Consider the following 25,764-nt stretch of genomic DNA (forward strand, 5'->3'; position numbering starts at 1 on the left):
CAACATATGAGTTAGCCTTGCACTAAAGCGCTAGCTTTTTGTTAGCTACAATACTCAGAAAATATCTGTTAAAACAGCTAGCTAGCAGTAGCCATTTGATCTCTTTGGACACACCTTTAATTATTCCTGTGGATGTAATGCGCATGCGCGCTCATTCCCAATGTGAGAAATAAATATCCAAGATCCAGATCCAGATCCTCCTGGCAGAATCATCTTTGTCTTGAAGGCCTGGTAAGCCACAGTCAAAACACTACCATATAACAATATAGATAACAATATGCATGTACACAGGTCTTTCTTATATACACTGAACTACAAATCCTGGAAGAATCAATTTTTCTTCTTTCTTGAGGTCCTAGTACGCCACATAATACAACAATAGATGCATGTAAATAAGTCTTTTCTTCTCAGTGATTTTATATAGATAAGCTAACTTTAATATAAAATTCATTATAGAAACTAATATAACACTCTAATACTTTTCAGCGAAAGCAAAAACATGGCGAGAGGCATTAGCACAGCGCCAGCTTGAACACTAGTTATAATAATTATTATACTAGAATTATATATAGCTACCAACATTTTGTTTCTACATGCAGCTGGCTTGAGAAATGGCTAAATTCAGTGGAGGTTACGATTACGATTTTGTAGATCAGCCCCCCAAATCTTTGGAGTGTTCAATATGCCTTTTGACGCTACGAGACTCCATGGTCATCAGTTGCTGTGGTAACCACTTTTGTGACCCTTGCATTGGTCGAATCAAGAGTAACAGAAAGCCTTGTCCTCTCTGCAATTCTCCAGACTTCATGACACTTCTCCACAAGGGTGTGGCCCGAGAGGTGAATGCCCTGAGGGTGTATTGTCCCAAGAAGGCCCAGGGCTGTGACTGGCAAGGGGAGCTAGGACAAGTGGACCACCACCTCAACCCCACGGCTAACTCTATAGGGGGATGTGGCTTTGTCATGATTGAGTGCAAGTATAAGTGCAGGGAAAAGTTCGAGCGACGAGCGATTGCTTCTCATGAGGCTGACAATTGTGCTAATCGACCAATGAAGTGCAGGTGGCTTTTCTTGCTAGAAAATTAGAAATGCTAGCTACCGAGAATAGAGAAATTAAGAATAAAGTGACAGCACTTGAGGCTGAAAATACGTTATTGAAACAGCAAATGGAAGCTAGACCGCTACCACCAGTACCTCCGTTCTACTTTACCATGTACAACTATCGGCAATACAAGAAAGACAACTGTACAATAATGAGCCCACCATTTTATTCTCATCCTAAAGGCTACAAAATGAGCTTACAAATATACCCGAACGAATCCAACACTGGAACGAATACTCACATGTCAGTGTATGCTTTCATAATGAGAGGGGAATTTGATGATACGCTTCAGTGGCCATTCACAGGAAGAGTCACCGTAGATATATACAGCTACAAGTTAAAGAAATGGACTCAAATACAAGTATTCAATTTCAAGGAATACCCTATTGAGAGGGGATATGACGGTGTCATAAGCGATGGTAGTGGGTATCATCTATTTTTTCCACAAGACCAAGTTGAAACAGAGTACATGTTCAAGAATGGAAGTTATACATTTGTTTGCTTTCGAGTAAATCGTGTGGAATTAGTTTGAATGTGTATATTTAATTATATATGAACTGCCATAAAACAATTGTTACTCACAATAATCCGGCGTGTGGGGTAGGTATTATTTACAAAAAGTTTTACGTTCGTAGTACGATTACTCGGGTAAGTGTGGTGCGCATGAGCACTAACAATGGATACCAGGCCCTTTTTCGACTTAGCGTTCAATTAGAGAACAAACGACCTGGGAACGAGGCTATACAATGTAAAACTTATCAGTCGCCGAATTTATGACCACAATATTATACAAGCTGCTTGATCATCTATTAGATGTACATAAGGTGTTTGTTTGCATGTGAGGTACAGGTATTGGTACGTATTGCCTAAGGGCAAGTGGTATAAAGCCGGGTCATGTGATCACACGGACTAACCCTCATCACCATACTTGAGCTTTGGCCAGTCTGTGAGTGTGTGATGGATGTGGCCGAGGGATAGGTGAAGGTGGACAGGGAGAGACTACCCGAGAGGAAGGCGGAGCTTTGTGGCTTCCTCATACGATTGGACTGGATTATCACAAAGTCCTTCTGAAACGGCATACTCAGACTGTGTGTGTGTGTGGGGGGGGGGTCATGTGATGTGAAGTCAAATAAAGACATTTCACGAGAAGAGCCGATGGAGGTAATATAATTTCTCATTAAAAAATCTTCTAAACGAAGTTGCTCAGTAATTCGCCATAACATATTTTCTTTGGCTAAGTAACTCGGAAGGCTGTCTTGAAGGAAGCCAGTCCAGCATTACCAAGGAATCACTCTTATTGTGTAATCACTTCGATCATGTATTCCCTAAGGCCACTCCAAGTGACACTCTGGTTTCTGGTCCTGAAGTTTTTCTAATTGCATGCAGGCGGGCGGCTTTTCTCATCATGTCATTATCAATTTCACCTTATGAATCTCATTATTTTGCAAATGAATATCATTATCACACTATTTTGTGGCACATGGACCATTCTGCGCATGCGTAGTAGATAAAAATCCAATAATGAGATAGAAATCCAAGAATAAAATCTAATGCGGGGGGTGGACCAGAAACCAGAGTATCACTTTGAGTGGCCTAATGGGAATTCAGCTAGACTCTGCGGCTGATACATGAGACTAGCTTAGAAAGGGCGGCTGATTTATGAGACACAAACCATCAGATTCACTGCCCACTTTATACAAACCACTTCCCGTGACCCAAAGTAGGGCTTGGGTTATTTATTCATGGGGCTCCAGGAGCTGGTGGTTGGGTGTCGGGAAACTGGCATCTGCCATCAGAGCGCTAATTTATCTGGAGTTCTGTAACTCTCAGTATGCACTGCTCGGTGTAGTGTACTTTATGCTGCCCTCGAAAGCAGTACTTATGCTACCTTAAAAAGTAGTACTTATGCTGCCCTAAAAAGCAGTACTTATGCTACCCTAAAAAGTAGTACTTATGCTGCCTTCGAAAAGCAGTACTTATGCTACCCTAAAAAGTAGTACTTAATCCCTAAGCAGTTTCTGGCTAGACTGCTTTTTTTTAACGTTGGCACTGATTTGGCAGTATATAATTCAGTATATAGGCTTTTATGATCTGCATGCTTGCCACTGTTTCGGCTTATAATTATAATTGAGAGTGACGTTTTAATATTATGTATACATAAGCATAAGCACATGTAGTAAAAGTCAACATCATGCACGTACACAATATTTAATGTTATAGTCTAAGTAGTCACTAGCGAGTGTGGAAGGTACTGGTCGCCATGGCAAATCTTATTCAAACTGCACATAGTTATGTTCCGCCATGCAATCTCTTGTATAGTATGGTCACTCAGAGAACTGATCTTTCGCCTCCTCGTCTGAGCAGCTAGCTATCTAAGCTTGTTGAGAACCCTCTTTAGTTTACCTAAGAGAGAGAGAGAAAGAGAGGTCACGGTAAACAATGTAGGAGAAGCGTGTGATTATATAACTAGTGTTCAAGCTGGCGCTGTGCTAATGCCTCTCGCCATGTTTTTGCTTTCGCTCTAAAGTATTAGAGTGTTATTAGTTTCTATAATGAATTTTATATTAAAGTTAGCTTATCTATATAAAGTCACTGAGAAGAAATGACTTATTTACATGCATCTATTGTTGTTATTTATTGTATTATGTAGCTTACCAGGACCTCAAGAAAGAAGAAAATTGATTCTTCCAGGATCTGTAGTTCAGTGTATATAATATCTAAGAAGAAAAGACCTGTGTACATGCATATTGTTATCTATATTGTTATATGGTAGTGTTTTGTGGTTTACCAGGCCCTCAAGACAAAAATGATTCTGCCAGGAGGATCTGGATCTGGATCTTGGATATTATTTTCTCACACGTGGGGAATGAGCGCGCATGCGCATTACATCCATAGGAATAATTAAAGGGTGTGTCCCAAAGAGATCAATTTCACAAATGGCTACTGCTAGCTAGCTAGCTGTTTTAACAGATATTTTCTGAGTATTGTAGCTAACAAAAAGCTAGCGCTTTAGTGCAAGGCTAACTCATATGTTGAATAGAAAGTTTGTGCGGACAGATGATGCTATGAAAGATTCTGAAGAGACTGCAACAGCCTTCAATGTGAGTCAAACTAGCCATAACTCGAGAAAGAAGCTTTAGTTTGCTAATCCACGAATCAAAATCCAAGAGAACGTGGCTAGAAGCCTATAGAAGCTGTTAGTTTTCGTCGCATTGTAACCGTTGAGCAGTTATAGCTGGAATACACACACACACAGCAGGGGCGTAGCCAGACTTTTGACACAGGGGTTTCTTTCGAAAAACCAGCGGCGCGGTAGCGCCGGGAAATTTTAGCCACGCCCACTTCCGGTGCCACACCTTCTTGATTGGGGCACACCTACTGGTTACACCTACTGCTCATTGTTTGTAATGACTTTTTTACATGTTTGTGAGAAGCTAGCTAGACTGTCTAGCTAGTCTAGCTAGCTATAGACATTCTAAAAGGCAGGTGTCAATTGTGTATTGCTAGTCTAGCTGAGCACCATTACATTGTTTCATGTGGCTGAGATTGTTCTAAACTTGTCCTTCCTGAATATCGAATAAAGTTGTGAGTCTGAGAATACTGAAGCATGCAGGATTGATACTAGAACTTAAGTCTTGGTCTTCTTTGTTTGAGGTAGATAGCTAGCTAGCTGAGACAAAGCTAGCCAAAGTGAAACGATTCACAGTGCTACATGATTTTGCAGCCACGTGCATGAAAAGATGGGCAGGGCTGCTTGATTTCAATTATTGGGGAGCCCTGCCCAATTTTCTCAGCAGCTCCTGGGGGGGTTTCTGGGCAACCAGGAAACAATGGTAGCTACGCCCCTGCACAGACAGACAGACAGACAGACAGACAGACAGACAGACACACACACAGTCAGCTTTACCGTATCCCTCGTGCGGCTACGCCTCGAGGCATAAAAATGATTATTTGTACCAGGATGTGCTCTGACACAGGAATATCCATTGTAACTCTCGATATGCGATATAGGGTAAATCCCATGGGCCTTCCAGGGTGTATATACATTCATATAGGGTACATGGAAACTACCATTGACAAAAAATTATGGAAAGCACAAATTTAAAATGTGCTGATGTTATAATAATTATAGTACTATAAGCAGTATTTTGGACACAGAAGTTAGCAGTCCATTCAAGAGAGAGAAACTGGCATATCAGAAATTATTGGGGCGAGCAAAGCGAGTCCCTACCTAGTCTTCAACGTTGCAATTTTGTCTGTATGTATGTATGTATCCATACGTCATGGACCGGCACAATGATTTGCTTTTGGGACTCATGATCCTTGCCGACTTCCACCGTTGCAATTTTGTCTGTATGTATCCATACGTCATGGACCGGCACAATGGTTTACTTTTGGGACTCATGATCTTACCGACTTCCACGTGGATTCAAGCTGAAATCAAACAAAAAAGATGAATCGAGAGCTAAAGTTATCATAAGCACACCAGGTGGAAACTATCTTACATTGGACGTATTTGGCCAAAATGTAGCAGCAATTGCTGAAATAGATGAAGCCGAAGTCACTGCTGACAACCTAATCTCTGCACAGCCCTTCTCATGTTCTTATAATGGTACTGTCATGAACTCAGTTACGCGACCTTGATAACTACCAGTGCGAATGTAAAATGCTTCTACTACGTATACTAAATTAATAACCTTGAATTTAAATACAACATATTTCTTTTAATTCGTAAAACAAGCATGTTTTCTTACGCTCGCCCCACAATGTTCAACATTCTCCTAGTATTATTATTTTTAAATCAGTGGAGGTATAGCTATATATATAGAGACGAGGGTATGCAGTCCTCACCTGTTGTCGCTGCCGTCCCCACAGGTTGCTATGAAACTGGAGGAGCCGAGGAACAGAAAGTCACTGAGGTGCTTCATACCAGAGTATAGAGAGTGGTAGGGCTTGCGGGCAGCTGTGTGTATCCCTTGCCATAGCGACAGCTTGCCACTGTTGTCAGTCACTCCATACTGTGGGGGTGGTACATGAGAGCATGAATTAAATTAGCAGAGGAGGGATACTTCTACAATTAAGCCACAAATAATATGCACCCAAAAGCCTAATGTGAATCCTAATTATAAGAGGACATTCTTAATACATTTCCTATATATAGCTGAATATTGAATAGGAAATGTATGCCCTCTTATAATATGAACAAGAGGGCATACATTTCCTAGCTAGGAAGATATAGGCAACAAAAGCTCCAGTTTTACAGTGCACACTAAAATGAGTGATTGAAATTCATTCACTTTGTTTCCCTCTGGAGTGAATCGTATCATGGTGACGCTGGCCCCAGAGCCCGGGAGAATCTGGGTGGAGACTGGCCGAGGGTTACCAAATTCCCACATCACCACGGAGCCATCCATACAGCCAGTCAGATCTGAGCAGATGTGGGGGGATATAACAATGTGTGCCATGGTAATGTTATTGTGGTATAACTAAAGAGGAGATATGTCATGAATGTAGTTAAGCCTAAGGACACGTAGATTTGGTTTGAGAAAATTTAAGGGCTGTCATTACTATAAAAGACAAACAAATAATGTGTTAGGTAAGCTTGCATGTATTTGCTGATATAATATAGCTACCAATAACAAGTTATAGTTGTGACACATGCACGAGTGCCACATGGGATATATTGGCTCAGTAGTGACTTAGGCCCGAGGGCCGCAGGCCTCGAGGGCAAGTGCACTACTGAGCCAATATATCCAATGTGCGCATGAGTGAGCTGTGTAACAACTGATTTGTTGCATTCCTTGTGCATTCCTTTCCATGTACACATCACTCCTTTTATAGGACAACTAGTTTCAACTACTTGTGGTGGCTGTGGAATGCACCAGACGCAGATATTGGCACAGTGTTTCCTTTGATCTGCCCACTCAAAATGCAACAATGCTTGTTTCTACAGCTGGCTGGAGAAATGGCTAAATTCAGTGAGGTTATGATAATGATTTTGTAGATCAGCCCCCAAAAACTTTGGAGTGTTCGATATGCCTGTTGACGCTACGAGACCCCATGGTCATCAGTTGCTGTGGTAACCACTATTGTGAAGCTTGCATTGGTCGAATCACTAACAACAGAAATCCTTGTCCTCTCTGCAATTCTCCAGACTTCACGACACTTCTCCACAAGGGTGTGGCCCGAGAGGTGAATGCCCTGAGGGTGTATTGTCCTAAGAAGGCCCAAGGCTGTGACTGGCAAGGGGAGCTAGGACAAGTGGACCGCCACCTCAACCCCACGGCTAACTCTAGCGGATGTGGCTTTGTCATGGTTGAGTGCAAGTACAAGTGCGGAGGATTGTTCGAACGACGAGTGATTGCTTCTCATGAGGCTGACAATTCTGCTAAGCGACCAATCGAAGTGAAGATGGCCTTTCTTGCTAGAAGATTAGAAATGCTAGCTACAGAGAATAAGAATGAAGTTGAAGCTAAAGTTACAGCACTCAAAACACAACTCCAAGCTGAAGTTACAACACTTCACAAAGAAGTTATCGCATTAAAAGCCGAAAACACATTATTAAAAGCAAATAGAAGCTCGATCATCACTACAATTACCTCCTTTCTACTTTACCGTGCTTAACTATGAGCAGAGCAAGAAGAACAACCACATAATATTGAGCCCACCATTTTATACGCATCCTAAAGGGTACAAAATGTGCTTACAAATATACCCAAACGGATTCTGGTCTGGACAGAATACACACTTGGCATTGTTTATTAACATAATGAGGGGGGAGTTCGATGACACGCTTCAGTGGCCATTCACAGGAAGAGTCACCATAGATATGGACAACAAGTTTAAGCAATGGACTCAAATAATAGTGGTCAACTTCAAGGATTATCCAACAAGTGGTAACTATACAGGTATTATCAAGTTCTTCGACACGACCAAGTTGCAGCAGAGTACATGATCGAGAATGGAATTCGTCACAGTCATGTCCATTTTCAAGTAAATCGTGTGGAACTAGTTTAAACGTGTGTATTTAGAAGTACTAAATGTGAATTTCTTATTACAATTGACTCACAATAAGCCAGCGTGGGGTGAGGGGGGCCATTCTCCGCACTCCAACCACGTTCCTCCTCCATGCAACAGGCTCACCTATATGGGGCTACTGTGCACCCTTACATGGGCCACACCCATTAACTGCAAGGGAAACTCATATCAACAACACTGGAAGCACATGGTTGTAACTAGTGTAACAATCTTATCACTCACTACAATTAATGAAAGCTGCTAGCTATAATTATATTTAGCAACAGCAATAATGGTCACATGTTACTCCATATACTGTTGGGGTGAGGAGTATGAACCATTAGCTGGTATAGGAACTCAAATGCCATTTATTATTATTATAATCGTACATTTTTGGGTACAGTGAAACAAATTAACTGTTAAAAATTAACCTATATCAGTAGCACAAAAATGGACCAATCCAATAAAGGTTTAATAAGCGAAACACTATGTTTCCCTCTGAAGTGAATCGGACGCTGGGCCCAGAGCCCGGGGGAATCTGGGTGGAGACTGGCCGAGAGTTACCAAACACCCACATCACCACGGAGCCATCCATATATACAGCTAATCAGATCTAAGCAGGTGCATGTGGGGGGATATAACACTATTGTTCAGATATATGATTATGGTTATGTTGCTAAGAGATGAAGGAGAATGAACAATGAATCTGTTAAAGACACACCCAGTTTAAAAAAAAAATAACAGCAAGACACCAGTTAGGAGGTAAGCATAAGTGTTCAACGCTTGTGTTTGTGTAGCCTCGGTCCCAGGCCGATAGAACGAAGTTATCTAGTTGGTGGCCTAGCTAGAGACAACTCGGCTGGGAACAAGGCTAGTGTTTGTGGTATACAGTCACATTGCTATAACACAACTGATGACATAATTATAGCTACAAAATGTTTGTTTCTAATACAGCCGGCTCGAAAAATGGCTACATGTACATTCAGTGGAGGTTACGATTATGATTTTGTAGATCAACTCCCCAAATCTTTGAAGTGTTCGATATGTCTGTTGACTCTACGAGACCCCATGGTCATCAGTTGCTGTGGTAACCACTTTTGTGACCCTTGCATTGGTCGAACCAAGAGTAACAGAAAACCTTGTCCTCTCTGCAATTCTCCAGACTTCACGACACTTCTCCACAAGGGTGTGGCCCGAGAGGTGAACGCCCTGAGGGTGTATTGTCCCAAGAAGGCCCAAGGCTGTGACTGGCAAGGGGAGCTAGGACAAGTGGACCACCACCTCAACCCCACGGCTAACTCTAGGGGGTGTGGCTTTGTCATGGTTGAGTGCAAGTACAAGTGCGGGGGATTGTTCGAACGACGAATGATTGCTTCTCATGAGGTTGACGATTGTGCTAAACGACCAATCGAAGTGAAGATGGCTAGAAAATTAGAGATGCTAGCTACAGAAGTTACGACACTCAAAGCTGAGAACACGTCACTGAAACAGCAAATGGAAGCTCGACCACTACCACCAGTACCTCCGTTCTACTATACCCTAAATAATTATCAGCAGTGTAAGGAGGAAAACCGTACAAAAACGAGCCCACCATTCTATTCTAATCCTAAAGGCTACAAAATGCGCTTAGAGATACACCCAAACGGATTCGGGACTGGACAGAATACACACTTGTCATTGTTTGTATTCATAATGAGAGGGGAGTTCGATGACATGCTTCAGTGGCCATTCACAGGAAGAGTCACCATAGATATGTACAGCAACAAGTCAAAGCAGTGGACTCAACTGCAAGTGGTTGATTTCAAGGATAATCCAGTTGAGAGGAAATGTGATCGTTCAACGAGTGGTGGTAATGGGTATCACATCACACAAGACAAAATTACAGAGTACGTGATCAAAGAAGAAACTCATCATACTCGTGTCTGTTTTCGAGTAAATCGTGTGGAACTAGTTTAAATGTTGTGTATTTACTGCCGTAGACTTGATATAATTGCCTCACAATAAGCCAGAGTGGGGTGGGGGGCCATTCTCTGCACTCCAACCACGTTCCTCCTCATCAACTGCAGGGGACATGCGTACAAATTACATGTATATAATAATATCACCTACATACTCTATACTGTAACAGTGAATCTTAATTGTTGCTCACTACAACCATAGATCATAGAGTATAGAAAATAGAGGGATGGGTGAAGGTGGACAGGGAGAGATCTAGACGACCCGAGAGGAAGGCAGAGCTTTGTGGCTTCCTCACACGATTGGACTGGATCATCACAAAGTTCTCCTTCTGAAACGGCATGCTCAGACTGTGTGTGTGCATGCATAGATACATTTGTACTGTAATTTATAGTATCTATGGGTGTATGTGTGTGGGCGGGGGGATCATGGTTTGAAGTCAATAACGACATTGCATGAAAAGGACCATGTGATGGAGGTAATATAATTTCTCATTAAAAATCTCCTAAAAGAAGATGTTTAGTAATTCGCCATAACATATTTTTTGGTTATAACTTCTTGGCTTCAAGTATAGCGTGGGAGGCTGTCTTGAAGCTATAGTCCAGCATCACCCAGAAATCGCTGCGTAATCACTTCAGGATTGATTTTGTGGATTTTTCTCTTGTGCTTTGCTCAACTGAGAAAAAATACGTTAGCTGTAAGAGTGCTCTTTGTAGCTGGGAGCCAGCATGAGCTAGTGATCTCAGATCTCAACCATGCATTTTCGCCATAGCCATGTGAATTTCAGCTTCCAATTGTAGATTGCTTGCCGTTGGACTGAGCAATTTCAGACTGCAACTAAATATATATATGGGCGCAGCTGCAGGCTGCTTAAACAGGGCTGGTAACAATGGTATAATACAGTAACCACTGTCAAGGAATTCTTACAAGTATATATTTCATCTCTAGTGTATATAAAGATAAAAACGGTACATAAAGCCTTTTACAGTGGTGACATGCACTTCAACTACAGTCTCATCAACAGCTAGTGCGCATGTGCATATGCAGCCGTCCCTTTACTGCATGTGGTGGTAATTAGAGGGCAACTTGAATTGATAAAAACACTGAGCTGTCTGAAGACTAATAACCATGCATGTAACCATGCTTAGGGGACAGAACTAGCAAGACCAACAAGTCTTGTTGATTGCCATTTATAAGAAGCTAGACAATGCAACTTGAACATTTTGTAGAGAAATGTACAGTTTGAATCCAAACTCACTCAGAGGCACAGAACGTAAAATACAAACACACACAATCATAACACTACAGTTTGACATTTCACACTACCGTTGGCATGGAGGCCGGGGTACGAGGCAAGCTCCTCAAATGAATTGCTGTCCAGAACCTGTGATGTTAGCCTTGATTCAAGGCCTTGAATCGAGGCTACTGTGATGTATGCAAATGGTAAAGAGGCATAAATTATATAATTTTTATACCATTATACTGAACCTGCACAGGTGACACTTATATGGTAAAGAGGGGATTATATTATCTTGACCGTATGCATGTACGTATGGAGGTAGAAAACGCATTAATGAGGCTTCATAGTAATTCCATAGGAAAGCCAGTGAAAACAGTACAGATGGGCCAATTGGGGGGAGGGACAATGGCACTAAGGAAAGGTTCACTATACCGTATAGCGCGAAATTTTCGAGGCACTTATATTTCGTGGATTGGCCTCTAAAAACCATTTCGTTGCACAATGTTTGCGGAATGACTGCTTACCGGAAGCCACGCCTTTAAATATTTGCATGATAGCAAGTAATTCTAATTAAAGAACAATTTTCGTAGACTTAATTTTCGTGTAGAATTCTAACCCACGAAATCCGCGAAAATTAAGCCCCTCAAAAATTTCGCGCTATACGGTATATGCAATACATATTGATTTCATTTGGTAGCCAATCTAAGTACATGTACAAGCAACAAATATGCACCCCAGAAACCTATAAATGTGAATCCATGAATAATGAAGAAGTGGGTACACAATGACATACATTTCCCAAAAGCTCCAGTTTTACAGTGCACACTCAAACTATAAATATTCAATCACTTTGTTTCCCTCTGGAGTGAATAATATCATGGTGACGCTGGCCCCAGAGCCTGGGGGAATCTGGGTGGAGACGGTTACCAAACTCCCACATCACCACGGAGCCATCCATACAGCCAGTCAGATCTGAGCAGGTGTGGGGGAGAATATAACAATGCATGGGTTATTGTTGAGGTTGATACGAAAATAAGGAGATATAGTTAAAGACACACCCATCAGTTGAGAAAAACAGTGAAGACCCACAGTTAGCAGGTACATGTAAGTGTATTGTGTTTGCGAAATACAGTTTTATTTGTCACATTTATTTGTCACATTGCGCTAATAATTATGCCTCGAGACGTAGCCGCACGAGGGATACGGTAAAGCTGACTGTGTGTGTCTGTTCAAGCTGTAACTGCTCAATGGTTGCAATGCGACGAAAGCTAATAGCTTCTATAGGCCTCTAGGCACGTTCTCTTGGATTTTGATTCGTGGATTTGCAAACTAAAGCTTCTTTCTCGAGTTATGGCTAGTTTGACTCACATTGAAGGCTGTTGCAGTCTCTTTAGAATCTTTCATAGCATCATCTGTCCGCACAAACTTTCTATTCAACATATGAGTTAGCCTTGCACTAAAGCGCTAGCTTTTTGTTAGCTACAATACTCAGAAAATATCTGTTAAAACAGCTAGCTAGCAGTAGCCATTTGTGAAATTGATCTCTTTGGACACACCTTTAATTATTCCTGTGGATGTAATGCGCATGCGCGCTCATTCCCAATGTGAGAAATACATATCCAAGATCCAGATCCAGATCCTCCTGGCAGAATCATCTTTGTCTTGAAGGCCTGGTAAGCCACAGTCAAAACACTACCATATAACAATATAGATAACAATATGCATGTACACAGGTCTTTCTTATATACACTGAACTACAGATCCTGGAAGTATCAATTTTTCTTCTTTCTTGAGGTCCTAGTAAGCCACATAATACAACAATAGATGCATGTAAATAAGTCTTTTCTTCTCAGTGATTTTATATAGATAAGCTAACTTTAATATAAAATTCATTATAGAAACTAATATAACACTCTAATACTTTTCAGCGAAAGCAAAAACATGGCGAGAGGCATTAGCACAGCGCCAGCTTGAACACTAGTTATAATAATTATTATACTAGAATTATATATAGCTACCAACATTTTGTTTCTACATGCAGCTGGCTTGAGAAATGGCTAAATTCAGTGGAGGTTACGATTACGATTTTGTAGATCAGCCCCCCAAATCTTTGGAGTGTTCAATATGCCTTTTGACGCCACGAGACTCCATGGTCATCAGTTGCTGTGGTAACCACTTTTGTGACCCTTGCATTGGTCGAATCAAGAGTAACAGAAAGCCTTGTCCTCTCTGCAATTCTCCAGACTTCACGACACTTCTCCACAAGGGTGTGGCCCGAGAGGTGAATGCCCTGAGGGTGTATTGTCCCAAGAAGGCCCAGAGCTGTAACTGGCAAGGGGAGCTAGGACAAGTGGATCACCACCTCAACCCCACGGCTAACTCTAGGGGATGTGGCTTTGTCATGATTGAGTGCAAGTATAAGTGCAGGGAAAAGTTCGAGCGACGAGCGATTGCTTTTCATGAGGCTGACAATTGTGCTAATCGACCAATGGAAGTACAGGTGGCTTTTCTTGCTAGAAAATTAGAAATGCTAGCTACCGAGAATAGAGAAATTAAGAATAAAGTGACAGCACTTGAGGCTGAAAATACGTTATTGAAACAGCAAATGGAAGCTAGACCGCTACCACCAGTACCTCCGTTCTACTTTACCGTGTACAACTATCGGCAATACAAGAAAGACAACTGTACAATAATGAGCCCACCATTTTATTCTCATCCTAAAGGCTACAAAATGAGCTTACAAATATACCCGAACGGATCCAACACTGGAACGAATACTCACATGTCAGTGTATGCTTTCATAATGAGAGGGGAATTTGATGATACGCTTCAGTGGCCATTCACAGGAAGAGTCACCGTAGATATATACAGCTACAAGTTAAAGAAATGGACTCAAATACAAGTATTCAATTTCAAGGAATACCCTATTGAGAGGGGATATGACTGTGTCATAAGCGATGGTAGTGGGTATCATCTATTTTTTCCACAAGACCAAGTTGAAACAGAGTACATGTTCAAGAATGGAAGTTATACATTTGTTTGCTTTCGAGTAAATCGTGTGGAATTAGTTTGAATGTGTATATTTAATTATATATGAACTGCCATAAAACAATTGTTACTCACAATAATCCGGCGTGTGGGGTGGGTATTATTTACAAAAAGTTTTACGTTCGTAGTACGATTACTCGGGTAAGTGTGGTGCGCATGAGCACTAACAATGGATACCAGGCCCTTTTTTGACTTAGCGTTCAATTAGAGAACAAACAGCCTGGGAACGAGGCTATACAATGTAAAACTTATCAGTCGCCGAATTTATGACCACAATATTATACAAGCTGCTTGATCATCTATTAGATATACATAAGGTGTTTGTTTGCATGTGAGGTACAGGTATTGGTACGTATTGCCTAAGGGCAAGTGGTATAAAGCCGGGTCATGTGATCACACGGACTAACCCTCATACTTGAGCTTTGGCCAGTCTGTGAGTGTGTGATGGATGTGGCCGAGGGATAGGTGAAGGTGGACAGGGAGAGACTACCCGAGAGGAAGGCGGAGCTTTGTGGCTTCCTCATACGATTGGACTGGATTATCACAAAGTCCTTCTGAAACGGCATACTCAGACTGTGTGTGTGTGTGGGGGGGGTCATGTGATGTGAAGTCAAATAAAGACATTTCACGAGAAGAGCCGATGGAGGTAATAATTATGATTTCTCATTAAAAAATCTTCTAAACGAAGTTGCTCAGTAATTCGCCATAACATATTTTCTTTGGCTAAGTAACTCGGAAGGCTGTCTTGAAGGAAGCCAGTCCAGCATTACCAAGGAATCACTCTTATTGTGTAATCACTTCGATCATGTATTCCCTAAGGCCACTCCAAGTGACACTCTGGTTTCTGGTCCTGAAGTTTTTCTAATCGGGCGGCTTTTCTCATCATGTCATTATAAATTTCACCTTATGAATCTCATTATTTTGCAAATGAATATCATTATCACACTATTTTGTGGCACATGGACCATTCTGCGCATGCGTAGTAGATAGAAATCCAATAATGAGATAGAAATCCAAGAATAAAATCTGATGCGGGCGGTGGACCAGAAACCAGAGTATCACTTGGAGTGGCCTAATGGGAATTCAGCTAGACTCTGCGGCTGATACATGAGACTAGCTTAGAAAGGGCGGCTGATTTATGAGACACAAACCATCAGATTCACTGCTAGCCTTGACCCCAGGCCGATCTGTCTTTAATTGAACGCTAGGTCGCCTCCTCGGCCTGGTATTGATTGTATCTGGGCGTGACCGGAAAGTATCAGCTATGTACTGTAAAATCTTCAGTTTATCACAGTTGGCTAGATATAATGATATAATGACACTAGAAATTAATACTGTGCACAGCAGTACTGCGTCCAAACTAAATGCAGATGTTTAGAAGCGAAGATCTCAAACAAGAGCTTCCAGAAAGACTTAATAAATACTGCGTTGGATATGCCTGCTAAGCCTTCAGGTGGCATAACAAAGATTGTGTGTTCACAGTGCATCAAGAGACAGTAGAATCCTGACGTCACTGGTCAGGATAGCAACCACAAGTGTTGAAAGAGCCATTCCACGTCAGTAGTTTTAGTGCAGGTAGTTCTATAAGATCGGACCCTTGGGAAGGACACGAGTGGCACTGGGGCATCCTCTTTCAATGAGTTCACACCCATCAGCTAGGAGGAGTACGACGGGGGTTGGAGGGGAAGGTTCCATTTTGCTGCTGTATACAAATTAGTATGAACTTAAATTCACCATTCCACTATACATTTTGTAACTCACAGTGATGGTCCACACAAACTAGCCACGATCCCAGGCCGCACTTCCTTGAAGGCCGGTGAAGGAGGCTAACACAACACCAGTGCCAGTGCCGTAATGTCATATCTTGATCCAGATACCAAGGATTGGGCTATAGGCTATAGTGTACAATTTCCAATGATGAAAGGGTATTATTGATTTATATCGCTCACCTTGACAATACATCTCAGGCCCAGCCACTTGTGGACACTCCTGAGCATAGTATACAAGAGATCGATGGCCAGAGTCTGAGGATAGACTCTACCAAGTGTATCTGGCAATCAATGGTCTAATCAAGCGCTTGTATTAAATTGTGTAGTCAATCAAAGGTAGCCACTGATAGCAGAAACTTGAGAACCTAGGTCTGTTCTTTCACAAGAGTGATGCTCCTTCTTCCTTCGCACAAGACAGCTCCTCACACTCTAGCTAGCTAAGCCTATAACTTGCAAAGAATAGACCTATGACACGGAGTTCTTTGTGATTTAACGGTGATTTTACGGAGTAAGTATGCTTACATACACTATTAGTGTTCTATTCGCTCCACCTTGCTCAGGTATTCGCTCTTTTTTAGCGAATACCTGAGCAACCACAGCACATGCCCAGATACAATCAATACCAGGCCGAGGAGGCGACCTAGCGTTCAATTAGAGATGGATCGGCCTGGGATCGAGGCTAATTCACTGCCCACTTTATACAAACCACTTCCCGTGACCCAAAGTAGCGCTTGGGTTATTTATTCATGGGGCTCCGGGAGCTGGTGGTTGGGTGTCGGGAAACTGGCATCTGCCATCAGAGCGCTAATTTATCTGGAGTTCTGTAACTCACAGTATGCACTGCTCGGTGTGGTGTACTTTATGCTGCCCTCGAAAGCAGTACTTATGCTACCTTAAAAAGTAGTACTTATGCTGCCCTAAAAAGCAGTACTTATGCTACCCTAAAAAGTAGTACTTATGCTGCCTTCGAAAAGCAGTACTTATGCTACCCTAAAAAGTAGTACTTAATCCCTAAGCAGTTTCTGGCCAGACCGCTTTTTTTTAACGTTGGCACTGATTTGGCAGTATATAATTCAGTATATAGGCTTTTATGATCTGCATGCTTGCCACTGTTTCGGCTTATAATTATAATTGAGAGTGACGTTTTAATATTATGTATACATAAGCATAAGCACATGTAGTAAAAGTCAACATCATGCATGTACACAATATTTAATGTTATAGTCTAAGTAGTCACTAGCGAGTGTGGAAGGTACTGGTCGCCATGGCAAATCTTATTCAAACTGCACATAGTTATGTTCCGCCATGCAATCTCTTGTATAGTATGGTCACTCAGAGAACTGATCTTTCGCCTCCTCGTCTGAGCAGCTAGCTATCTAAGCTTGTTGAGACCCCTCTTTAGTTTACCTAAGAGAGAGAGAGAAAGAGAGGTCACGGTAAACAATGTAGGAGAAGCGTGTGATTATATAAAAATGATTATTTGTACCAGGATGTGCTCTGACACAGGAATATCCATTGTAACTCTCGATATGCGATATAGGGTAAATCCCATGGGCCTTCTAGGGTGTATATACATTCATATAGGGTACATGGAAACTACCATTGACAAAAAATTATGGAAAGCACAAATTTAAAATGTGCTGATGTTATAATAATTATAGTACTATAAGCAGTATTTTGGACACAGAAGTTAGCAGTCCATTCAAGAGAGAGAAACTGGCATATCAGAAATTATTGGGGCGAGTGAAGCGAGTCCCGACCTAGTCTTCAACGTTGCAATTTTGTCTGTATGTATGTATGTATCCATACGTCATGGACCGGCACAATGATTTGCTTTTGGGACTCATGATCCTTGCCGACTTCCACCGTTGCAATTTTGTCTGTATGTATCCATACGTCATGGACCGGCACAATGGTTTACTTTTGGGACTCATGATCCTTACCGACTTCCACGTGGATTCAAGCTGAAATCAAACAAAAAAGATGAATCGAGAGCTAAAGTTATCATAAGCACACCAGGTGGAAACTATCTTACATTGGACGTATTTGGCCAAAATGTAGCAGCAATTGCTGAAATAGATGAAGCCGAAGTCACTGCTGACAACCTAATCTCTGCACAGCCCTTCTCATGTCCTTATAATGGTACTGTCATGAACTCAGTTACGCGACCTTGATAACTACCAGTGCGAATGTAAAATGCTTCTACTACGTATACTAAATAACCTTGAATTTAAATACAACATATTTCTTTTAATTCGTAAAACAAGCATGTTTTCTTACGCTCGCCCCACAATGTTCAACATTCTCCTAGTATTATTATTTTTAAATCAGTGGAGGTATAGCTATATATATAGAGACGAGGGTATGCAGTCCTCACCTGTTGTCACTGCCGTCCCCACAGGTTGCTATGAAACTGGAGGAGCCGAGGAACAGAAAGTCACTGAGGTGCTTCATACCAGAGTAGAGAGAGTGGTAGGGCTTGCGGGCAGCTGTGTGTATCCCTTGCCATAGCGACAGCTTGCCACTGTTGTTAGTCACTCCATACTGTGGGGGTGGTACATGAGAGCATGAATTAAATTAGCAGAGGAGGGATACTTCTACAAGCCACAAATAATATGCACCCAAAAGCCTAATGTGAATCCTAATTATAAGAGGACATTCTTAATACATTTCCTATATATAGCTGAATATTGAATAGGAAATGTATGCCCTCTTATAATTATGAATAAGAGGGCATACATTTCCTAGCTAGGAAGATATAGGCAACAAAAGCTCCAGTTTTACAGTGCACACTAAAATGAGTGATTGAAATTCATTCACTTTGTTTCCCTCTGAAGTGAATCGTACCATGGTGATGCTGGCCCTAGAGCCCGGGGGAATCTGGGTGGAGACTGGATGAGGGTTACCAAATTCCCACATCACCACGGAGCCATCCATACAGCCAGTCAGATCTGAGCAGATGTGGGGGGACATAACAATGTGTGCCATGGTAATGTTATTGTGGTATAACTAAAGGAGATATGTCATGAATGTAGTTAAGCCTAAGGACACGTAGATTTGGTTTGAGAAAATTTAAGGGCTGTCATTACTATAAAAGACAAACAAATAATGTGTTAGGTAAGCTTGCATGTATTTGCTGATATAATATAGCTACCAATAACAAGTTATAGTTGTGACACATGCACGAGTGCCACATGGGATATATTGGCTCAGTAGTGACTTAGGCCCGAGGGCCGCAGGCCTCGAGGGCAAGTGCACTACTGAGCCAATATATCCAATGTGCGCACGAGTGAGCTGTGTAACAACTGATTTGTTGCATTCCTTGTGCATTCCTTTCCGTGTACACATCACTCCTTTTATAGGACAACTAGTTTCAACTACTTGTGGTGGCTGTGGAATGCACCAGACGCAGATATTGGCACAGTGTTTCCTTTGATCTGCCCACTCAAAATGCAACAATGCTTGTTTCTACAGCTGGCTGGAGAAATGGCTAAATTCAGTGAGGTTATGATAATGATTTTGTAGATCAGCCCCCAAAAACTTTGGAGTGTTCGATATGCCTGTTGACGCTACGAGACCCCATGGTCATCAGTTGCTGTGGTAACCACTATTGTGAAGCTTGCATTGGTCGAATCACTAACAACAGAAATCCTTGTCCTCTCTGCAATTCTCCAGACTTCACGACACTTCTCCACAAGGGTGTGGCCCGAGAGGTGAATGTCCTGAGGGTGTATTGTCCTAAGAAGGCCCAAGGCTGTGACTGGCAAGGGGAGCTAGGACAAGTGGACCACCACCTCAACCCCACGGCTAACTCTAGCGGATGTGGTTTTGTCATGGTTGAGTGCAAGTACAAGTGCGGAGGATTGTTCGAACGACGAGTGATTGCTTCTCATGAGGCTGACAATTCTGCTAAGCGACCAATCGAAGTGAAGATGGCCTTTCTTGCTAGAAGATTAGAAATGCTAGCTACAGAGAATAAGAATGAAGTTGAAGCTAAAGTTACAGCACTCAAAACACAACTCCAAGCTGAAGTTACAACACTTCACAAAGAAGTTATTGCATTAAAAGCCGAAAACACATCATTGAAACCAAATAGAAGCTCGATCATCACTACAATTACCTCCTTTCTACTTTACCGTGCTTAATTATGAGCAGAGCAAGAAGAACAACCACATAATATTGAGCCCACCATTTTATTCGCATCCTAAAGGGTACAAAATGTGCTTACAAATATACCCAAACGGATTCTGGTCTGGACAGAATACACACTTGGCATTGTTTATTAACATAATGAGGGGGGAGTTCGATGACACGCTTCAGTGGCCATTCACAGGAAGAGTCACCATAGATATGGACAACAAGTTTAAGCAATGGACTCAAATAATAGTGGTCAACTTCAAGGATTATCCAACAAGTGGTAACTACGGGTATTATCAAGTTCTTCGACACGACCAAGTTGCAGCAGAGTACATGATCGAGAATGGAATTCGTCACAGTCGTGTCCATTTTCGAGTAAATCGTGTGGAACTAGTTTAAACGTGTGTATTTAGAAGTACTAAATGTAAATTTCTTATTACAATTGACTCACAATAAGCCAGCGTGGGGTGAGGGGGGCCATTCTCCGCACTCCAACCACGTTCCTCCTCCATGCAACAGGCTCACCTATATGGGGCTACTGTGCACCCTTACATGGGCCACACCCATTAACTGCAAGGGAAACTCATATCAACAACACTGGAAGCACATGGTTGTAACTAGTGTAACAATCTTATCACTCACTACAATTAATGAAAGCTGCTAGCTATAATTATATTTAGCAACGACAATATGGTCACATGTTACTCCATATACTGTTGGGGTGAGGAGTATGAACCATTAGCTGGTATAGGAACTCAAATGCCATTTATTATTATTATAATCGTACATTTTTGGGTACAGTGAAACAAATTAACTGTTAAAAATTAACCTATATCAGTAGCACAAAAATGGACCAATCCAATAAAGGTTTAATAAGCGAAACACTATGTTTCCCTCTGAAGTGAATCGGACGCTGGGCCCAGAGCCCGGGGGAATCTGGGTGGAGACTGGCCGAGAGTTACCAAACACCCACATCACCACAGAGCCATCCATATATACAGCTAATCAGATCTAAGCAGGTGCATGTGGGGGGATATAACACTATTGTTCAGATATATGATTATGGTTATGTTGCTAAGAGATGAAGGAGAATGAACAATGAATCTGTTAAAGACACACCCAGTTTAAAAAAAAAATAACAGCAAGACACCAGTTAGGAGGTAAGCATAAGTGTTCAACGCTTGTGTTTGTGTAGCCTCGGTCCCAGGCCGATAGAACGAAGTTATCTAGTTGGTGGCCTAGCTAGAGACAACTCGGCTGGGAACAAGGCTAGTGTTTGTGGTATACAGTCACATTGCTATAACACAACTGATAACATAATTATAGCTATAAAATGTTTGTTTCTAATACAGCCGGCTCGAGAAATGGCTACATGTACATTCAGTGGAGGTTACGATTATGATTTTATAGATCAACTCCCCAAATCTTTGGAGTGTTCGATATGCCTGTTGACTCTACAAGACCCCATGGTCATCAGTTGCTGTGGTAACCACTTTTGTGAAGCTTGCATTGGTCGAATCAAGAGTAACAGAAAACCTTGTCCCCTCTGCAATTCTCCAGACTTCACGACACTTCTCCACAAGGGTGTGGCCCGAGAGGTGAACGCCCTGAGGGTGTATTGTCCCAAGAAGGCCCAAGGCTGTGACTGGCAAGGGGAGCTAGGACAAGTGGACCACCACCTCAACCCCACAGCTAACTCTAGGGGGTGTGGCTTTGTCATGGTTGAGTGCAAGTACAAGTGCGGGGGATTGTTCGAACGACAAATGATTGCTTCTCATGATTGTGCTAAACGACCAATCGAAGTGAAGATGGCTTTTCTGGCTAGAAAATTAGAGATGCTAGCTACAGAAGTTACGACACTCAAAGCTGAGAACACGTCACTGAAACAGCAAATGGAAGCTCGACCACTACCACCAGTACCTCCGTTCTACTATACCCTAAATAATTATCAGCAGTGTAAGGAGGAAAACCGTACAAAAACGAGCCCACCATTCTATTCTAATCCTAAAGGCTACAAAATGCGCTTAGAGATACACCCAAACGGATTCGGGACTGGACAGAATACACACTTGTCATTGTTTGTATTCATAATGAGAGGGGAGTTCGATGACATGCTTCAGTGGCCATTCACAGGAAGAGTCACCATAGATATGTACAGCAACAAGTCAAAGCAGTGGACTCAACTGCAAGTGGTTGATTTCAAGGATAATCCAGTTGAGAGGAAATGTGATCGTTCAACGAGTGGTGGTAATGGGTATCACATCACACAAGACAAAATTACAGAGTACGTGATCAAAGAAGAAACTCATCATACTCGTGTCTGTTTTCGAGTAAATCGTGTGGAACTAGTTTAAATGTTGTGTATTTACTGCCGTAGACTTGATATAATTGACTCACAATAAGCCAGAGTGGGGTGGGGGGCCATTCTCTGCACTCCAACCACGTTCCTCCTCATCAACTGCAGGGGACATGCGTGCAAATTACATGTATATAATAATATCATCTACATACTCTATACTGTAACAGTGAATCTTAATTGTTGCTCACTACAACCATAGATCATAGAGTATAGAAAATAGAGGGATGGGTGAAGGTGGACAGGGAGAGATCTAGACGACCCGAGAGGAAGGCAGAGCTTTGTGGCTTCCTCACACGATTGGACTGGATCATCACAAAGTTCTCCTTCTGAAACGGCATGCTCAGACTGTGTGTGTGCATGCATAGATACATTTGTACTATAATTTTATAGTATCTATGGGTGTATGTGTGTGGGCGGGGGGGATCGTGGTTTGAAGTCAATAACGACATTGCATGAAAAGGACCATGTGATGGAGGTAATATAATTTCTCATTAAAAATCTCCTAAAAGAAGATGTTTAGTAATTCGCCATAACATATTTTTTGGTTATAACTTCTTGGCTTCAAGTATAGCGTGGGAGGCTGTCTTGAAGCTATAGTCCAGCATCACCCAGAAATCGCTGCGTAATCACTTCAGGATTGATTTTGTGGATTTTTCTCTTGTGCTTTGCTCAACTGAGAAAAAATACGTTAGCTGTAAGAGTGCTCTTTGTAGCTGGGAGCCGGCATGAGCTAGTGATCTTAGATCTCAACCATGCATTTTCGCCATAGCCATGTGAATTTCAGCTTCCAATTGTAGATTGCTTGCCGTTGGACTGAGCAGTTTCAGACTGCAACTAAATATATATATGGGCGCAGCTGCAGGCTGCTTAAAACAGGGCTGGTAACAATGGCAGTAACCACTGTCAAGGAATTCTTACAAGTATATATTTCATCTCTAGTGTATATAAAGATAAAGACGGTACATAAAGCCTTTTACAGTGGTGACATGCACTTCAACTACAGTCTCATCAACAGCTAGTGCGCATGTGCATATGCAGCCGTCCCTTTACTGTGGTGGTAATTAGAGGGCAACTTGAATTGATAAAAACACTGAGCTGTCTGAAGACTAATAACCATGCATGTAACCATGCTTAGGGGACAGAACTAGCAAGACCAACAAGTCTTGTTGATTGCCATTTATAAGAAGCTAGACAATGCAACTTGAACATTTTGTAGAGAAATGTACAGTTTGAATCTAAACTCACTCAGAGGCACAGAACGTAAAACACAAACACACACAATCATAACACTACAGTTTGACATTTCACACTACCGTTGGCATGGAGGCCGGGGTACGAGGCAAGCTCCTCAAATGAATTGCTGTCCAGAACCTGTGATGTTAGCCTCGATTCAAGGCCTTGAATCGAGGCTACTGTGATGTATGCGAATGGTAAAGAGGCATAAATTATATATACTATTATATTGAACCTGCACAGGTGACACTTATGGTAAAGAGAGATTATCTTGACTGTATGCATGTACGTATGGAGGTAGAAAACGCATTAATGAGGCTTCATAGTAATTCCATTGGGAAGCCAGTGAAAACAGTACAGATGGGCCAATTTCGGGGGGGAGGGACAATGGCACTAAGGAAAGGTTCACTATGCAATGCATATTGATTTCATTTGGTAGCCAATCTAAGTACGTGTACAAGCAACAAATATGCACCCCAGAAATCTATAAATGTGAATCCATGAATAATGAAGAAGTGGGTACACAATGACATACATTTCCCAAAAGCTCCAGTTTTACAGTGCACACTCAAACTATAAATATTCAACCACTTTGTTTCCCTCTGGAGTGAATAATATCATGGTGACGCTGGCCCCAGAGCATGGGGGAATCTGGGTGGAGACGGTTACCAACTGACTCCCACATCACCACGGAGCCATCCATACAGCCTGTCAGATCTGAGCAGGTGTGGGGGAGAATATAACAATGCATGGGTTATTGTTGAGGTTGATACGAAAATAAGGAGATATAGTTAAAGACACACCCATCAGTTGAGAAAAACAGTGAAGACCTACAGTTAGCAGGTACATGTAAGTGTGTTGTGTTTGCGAAATACAGTTTTATTTGTCACATTTATTTGTCACATTGCGCTAATAATTATGCCTCGAGGCGTAGCCGCACGAGGGATACGGTAAAGCCATAGATAGAAAAGGGAGGGATTGGAAACGAACGACAGTTTCAATGATATCCGTTGAAACACTCCTCGTCTTGTTACGTAATCACATTCTGGCGGGATTGTAACAAAGATTTTCTCTGACTCAGCTCTTGCAGACGTTGACTTAGACTTCTGGGTTAGGCCAGATGCCCGTGGCTTAACTGTATTCATACCTGGTAAGTTAGAGCGTCATATAAACTCACTTCAGTAGAGTTGAAGCAGAATAATAGGCCAGTTTTGTATGGTAAGGTGATAGTCAACATTATGTCTCCCTCTAGCACATATGTAAAGCTGATTTGCAGTTTGTACTTGTGTCAAACTGTATACTTGGGTCCTAGTGCTTTGCGTAAGTATTACTTTTTGAATGATACAAGTGAAACTTTCATACTATATCAATAAATAAAGTATTTCAGGAGTGTTTTTTGTCTCCCTTTTTCATCTCTAAAAAGGGCTAGTTGAATATATTCTGCTAATATACTGTTAGAGAAGTATTTGAAGTTTTGCACTGTCTTTGTTTGCACTTACAGAAATGCCGTGAAAATTTTGAATCGTCATTCACAAAAGAATGAATTTTTGGATTACTGGTAAGCATGCTATACTGATTATTGCCCACACTATACTTTTATAACAATACCTGCAGTGAGGTCATTTGTGGAGATGGTTAGATATTTGTTCACGATACCTGGAGTCATCAGCAACAGGTTGTGCCAGGACCCCGTTAAATTGGCCAACAAAGACAGGGGTAAATCCAACGAGAACCCGAATGTTAGTGAATTTGCTAAGAACACACAGGCTCTTCGGGTGATCAACAGCACATGTGCAACAATTAGAGGCAACTGCTGAAAGACAATAGAATTAAGGCGACCATTGCAGCTAGGTGATGAGAATAACCCCCCCAAAAGAAGGCACAAGCATAATATTGTATAGAGA

At 41.8% G+C, this 25,764-nt stretch overlaps 5 protein-coding genes and 1 long non-coding RNA gene across 29 annotated transcripts in view; 4 read left to right on the forward strand and 2 right to left on the reverse strand.

Annotated features, from left to right (window-relative positions):
• Nucleotides 1–6: 6 nt before the first annotated feature.
• The window catches only part of LOC135338268 (dmX-like protein 2), a 29,135-nt gene continuing 3,377 nt past the window's right edge, over nt 7–25,764 (reverse strand). For 5 of the 23 annotated variants that reach the window (XM_064534342.1, XM_064534335.1, XM_064534339.1 and 2 more), the window contains 9 exons: nt 23,941–24,577; nt 22,666–22,972; nt 12,164–12,286; nt 11,401–11,499; nt 10,268–10,424; nt 10,118–10,178; nt 6,399–6,529; nt 5,953–6,119; nt 7–2,187 (listed from right to left, as the gene is read on the reverse strand). In XM_064534342.1, the coding sequence (XP_064390412.1) occupies nt 1,968–2,187; nt 5,953–6,119; nt 6,399–6,529; nt 10,118–10,178; nt 10,268–10,276 (588 nt within the window). In that variant the 5' untranslated portion in view covers nt 10,277–10,424; nt 11,401–11,499; nt 12,164–12,286; nt 22,666–22,972; nt 23,941–24,577 and the 3' untranslated portion in view covers nt 7–1,967. The other 18 variants (XM_064534347.1, XM_064534346.1, XM_064534349.1 and 15 more) reach the window with 18 other exon arrangements.
• LOC135338272 (uncharacterized) lies at nt 3,236–5,943 on the reverse strand. The gene is made up of 3 exons (XR_010395472.1): nt 5,607–5,943; nt 5,333–5,535; nt 3,236–3,504 (listed from the first exon to the last, which is right to left on the reverse strand). It is a non-coding gene; the product is annotated as an uncharacterized LOC135338272 (long non-coding RNA).
• Nucleotides 3,565–25,764, forward strand: part of LOC135338265 (DNA polymerase subunit gamma-1-like) — an 89,366-nt gene continuing 67,166 nt past the window's right edge. Inside the window, exon 1 of the mRNA XM_064534333.1 lies at nt 3,565–4,202. The gene's annotated coding sequence lies outside the window, so the exon portion shown is untranslated. The remainder of the gene's footprint in view (nt 4,203–25,764) is intronic.
• On the forward strand, nt 9,073–10,074 carry LOC135338260 (TNF receptor-associated factor 6-like). Its single transcript, XM_064534321.1, has one exon. The coding sequence runs from the start codon at nt 9,085–9,087 to the stop codon at nt 10,072–10,074; it is 990 nt and encodes a 329-aa protein (XP_064390391.1). The 5' UTR covers nt 9,073–9,084.
• Nucleotides 13,359–14,387, forward strand: LOC135338934 (TNF receptor-associated factor 4-like). Its single transcript, XM_064535029.1, has one exon. It carries the CDS (start codon nt 13,368–13,370, stop codon nt 14,385–14,387), a length of 1,020 nt encoding a protein of 339 aa, XP_064391099.1. The 5' UTR covers nt 13,359–13,367.
• On the forward strand, nt 21,335–22,670 carry LOC135338259 (TNF receptor-associated factor 6-like). Of its 2 annotated transcripts, none has more exons than XM_064534319.1 (2): nt 21,335–21,428; nt 21,621–22,670. In XM_064534319.1, the coding sequence occupies exon 2, from the start codon at nt 21,633–21,635 to the stop codon at nt 22,620–22,622; it is 990 nt and encodes a 329-aa protein (XP_064390389.1). In that variant the 5' UTR covers nt 21,335–21,428; nt 21,621–21,632; the 3' UTR covers nt 22,623–22,670. The 2 variants fall into 2 exon arrangements, with proteins under 2 accessions (XP_064390389.1, XP_064390390.1); XM_064534320.1 differs by having other exon boundaries at nt 21,389–21,536.

The sequence above is a fragment of the Halichondria panicea genome, chromosome 7 (assembly GCF_963675165.1).
Source record: "Halichondria panicea chromosome 7, odHalPani1.1, whole genome shotgun sequence".
In the NCBI taxonomy this organism is placed as follows: Eukaryota; Metazoa; Porifera; class Demospongiae; order Suberitida; family Halichondriidae; genus Halichondria; species Halichondria panicea.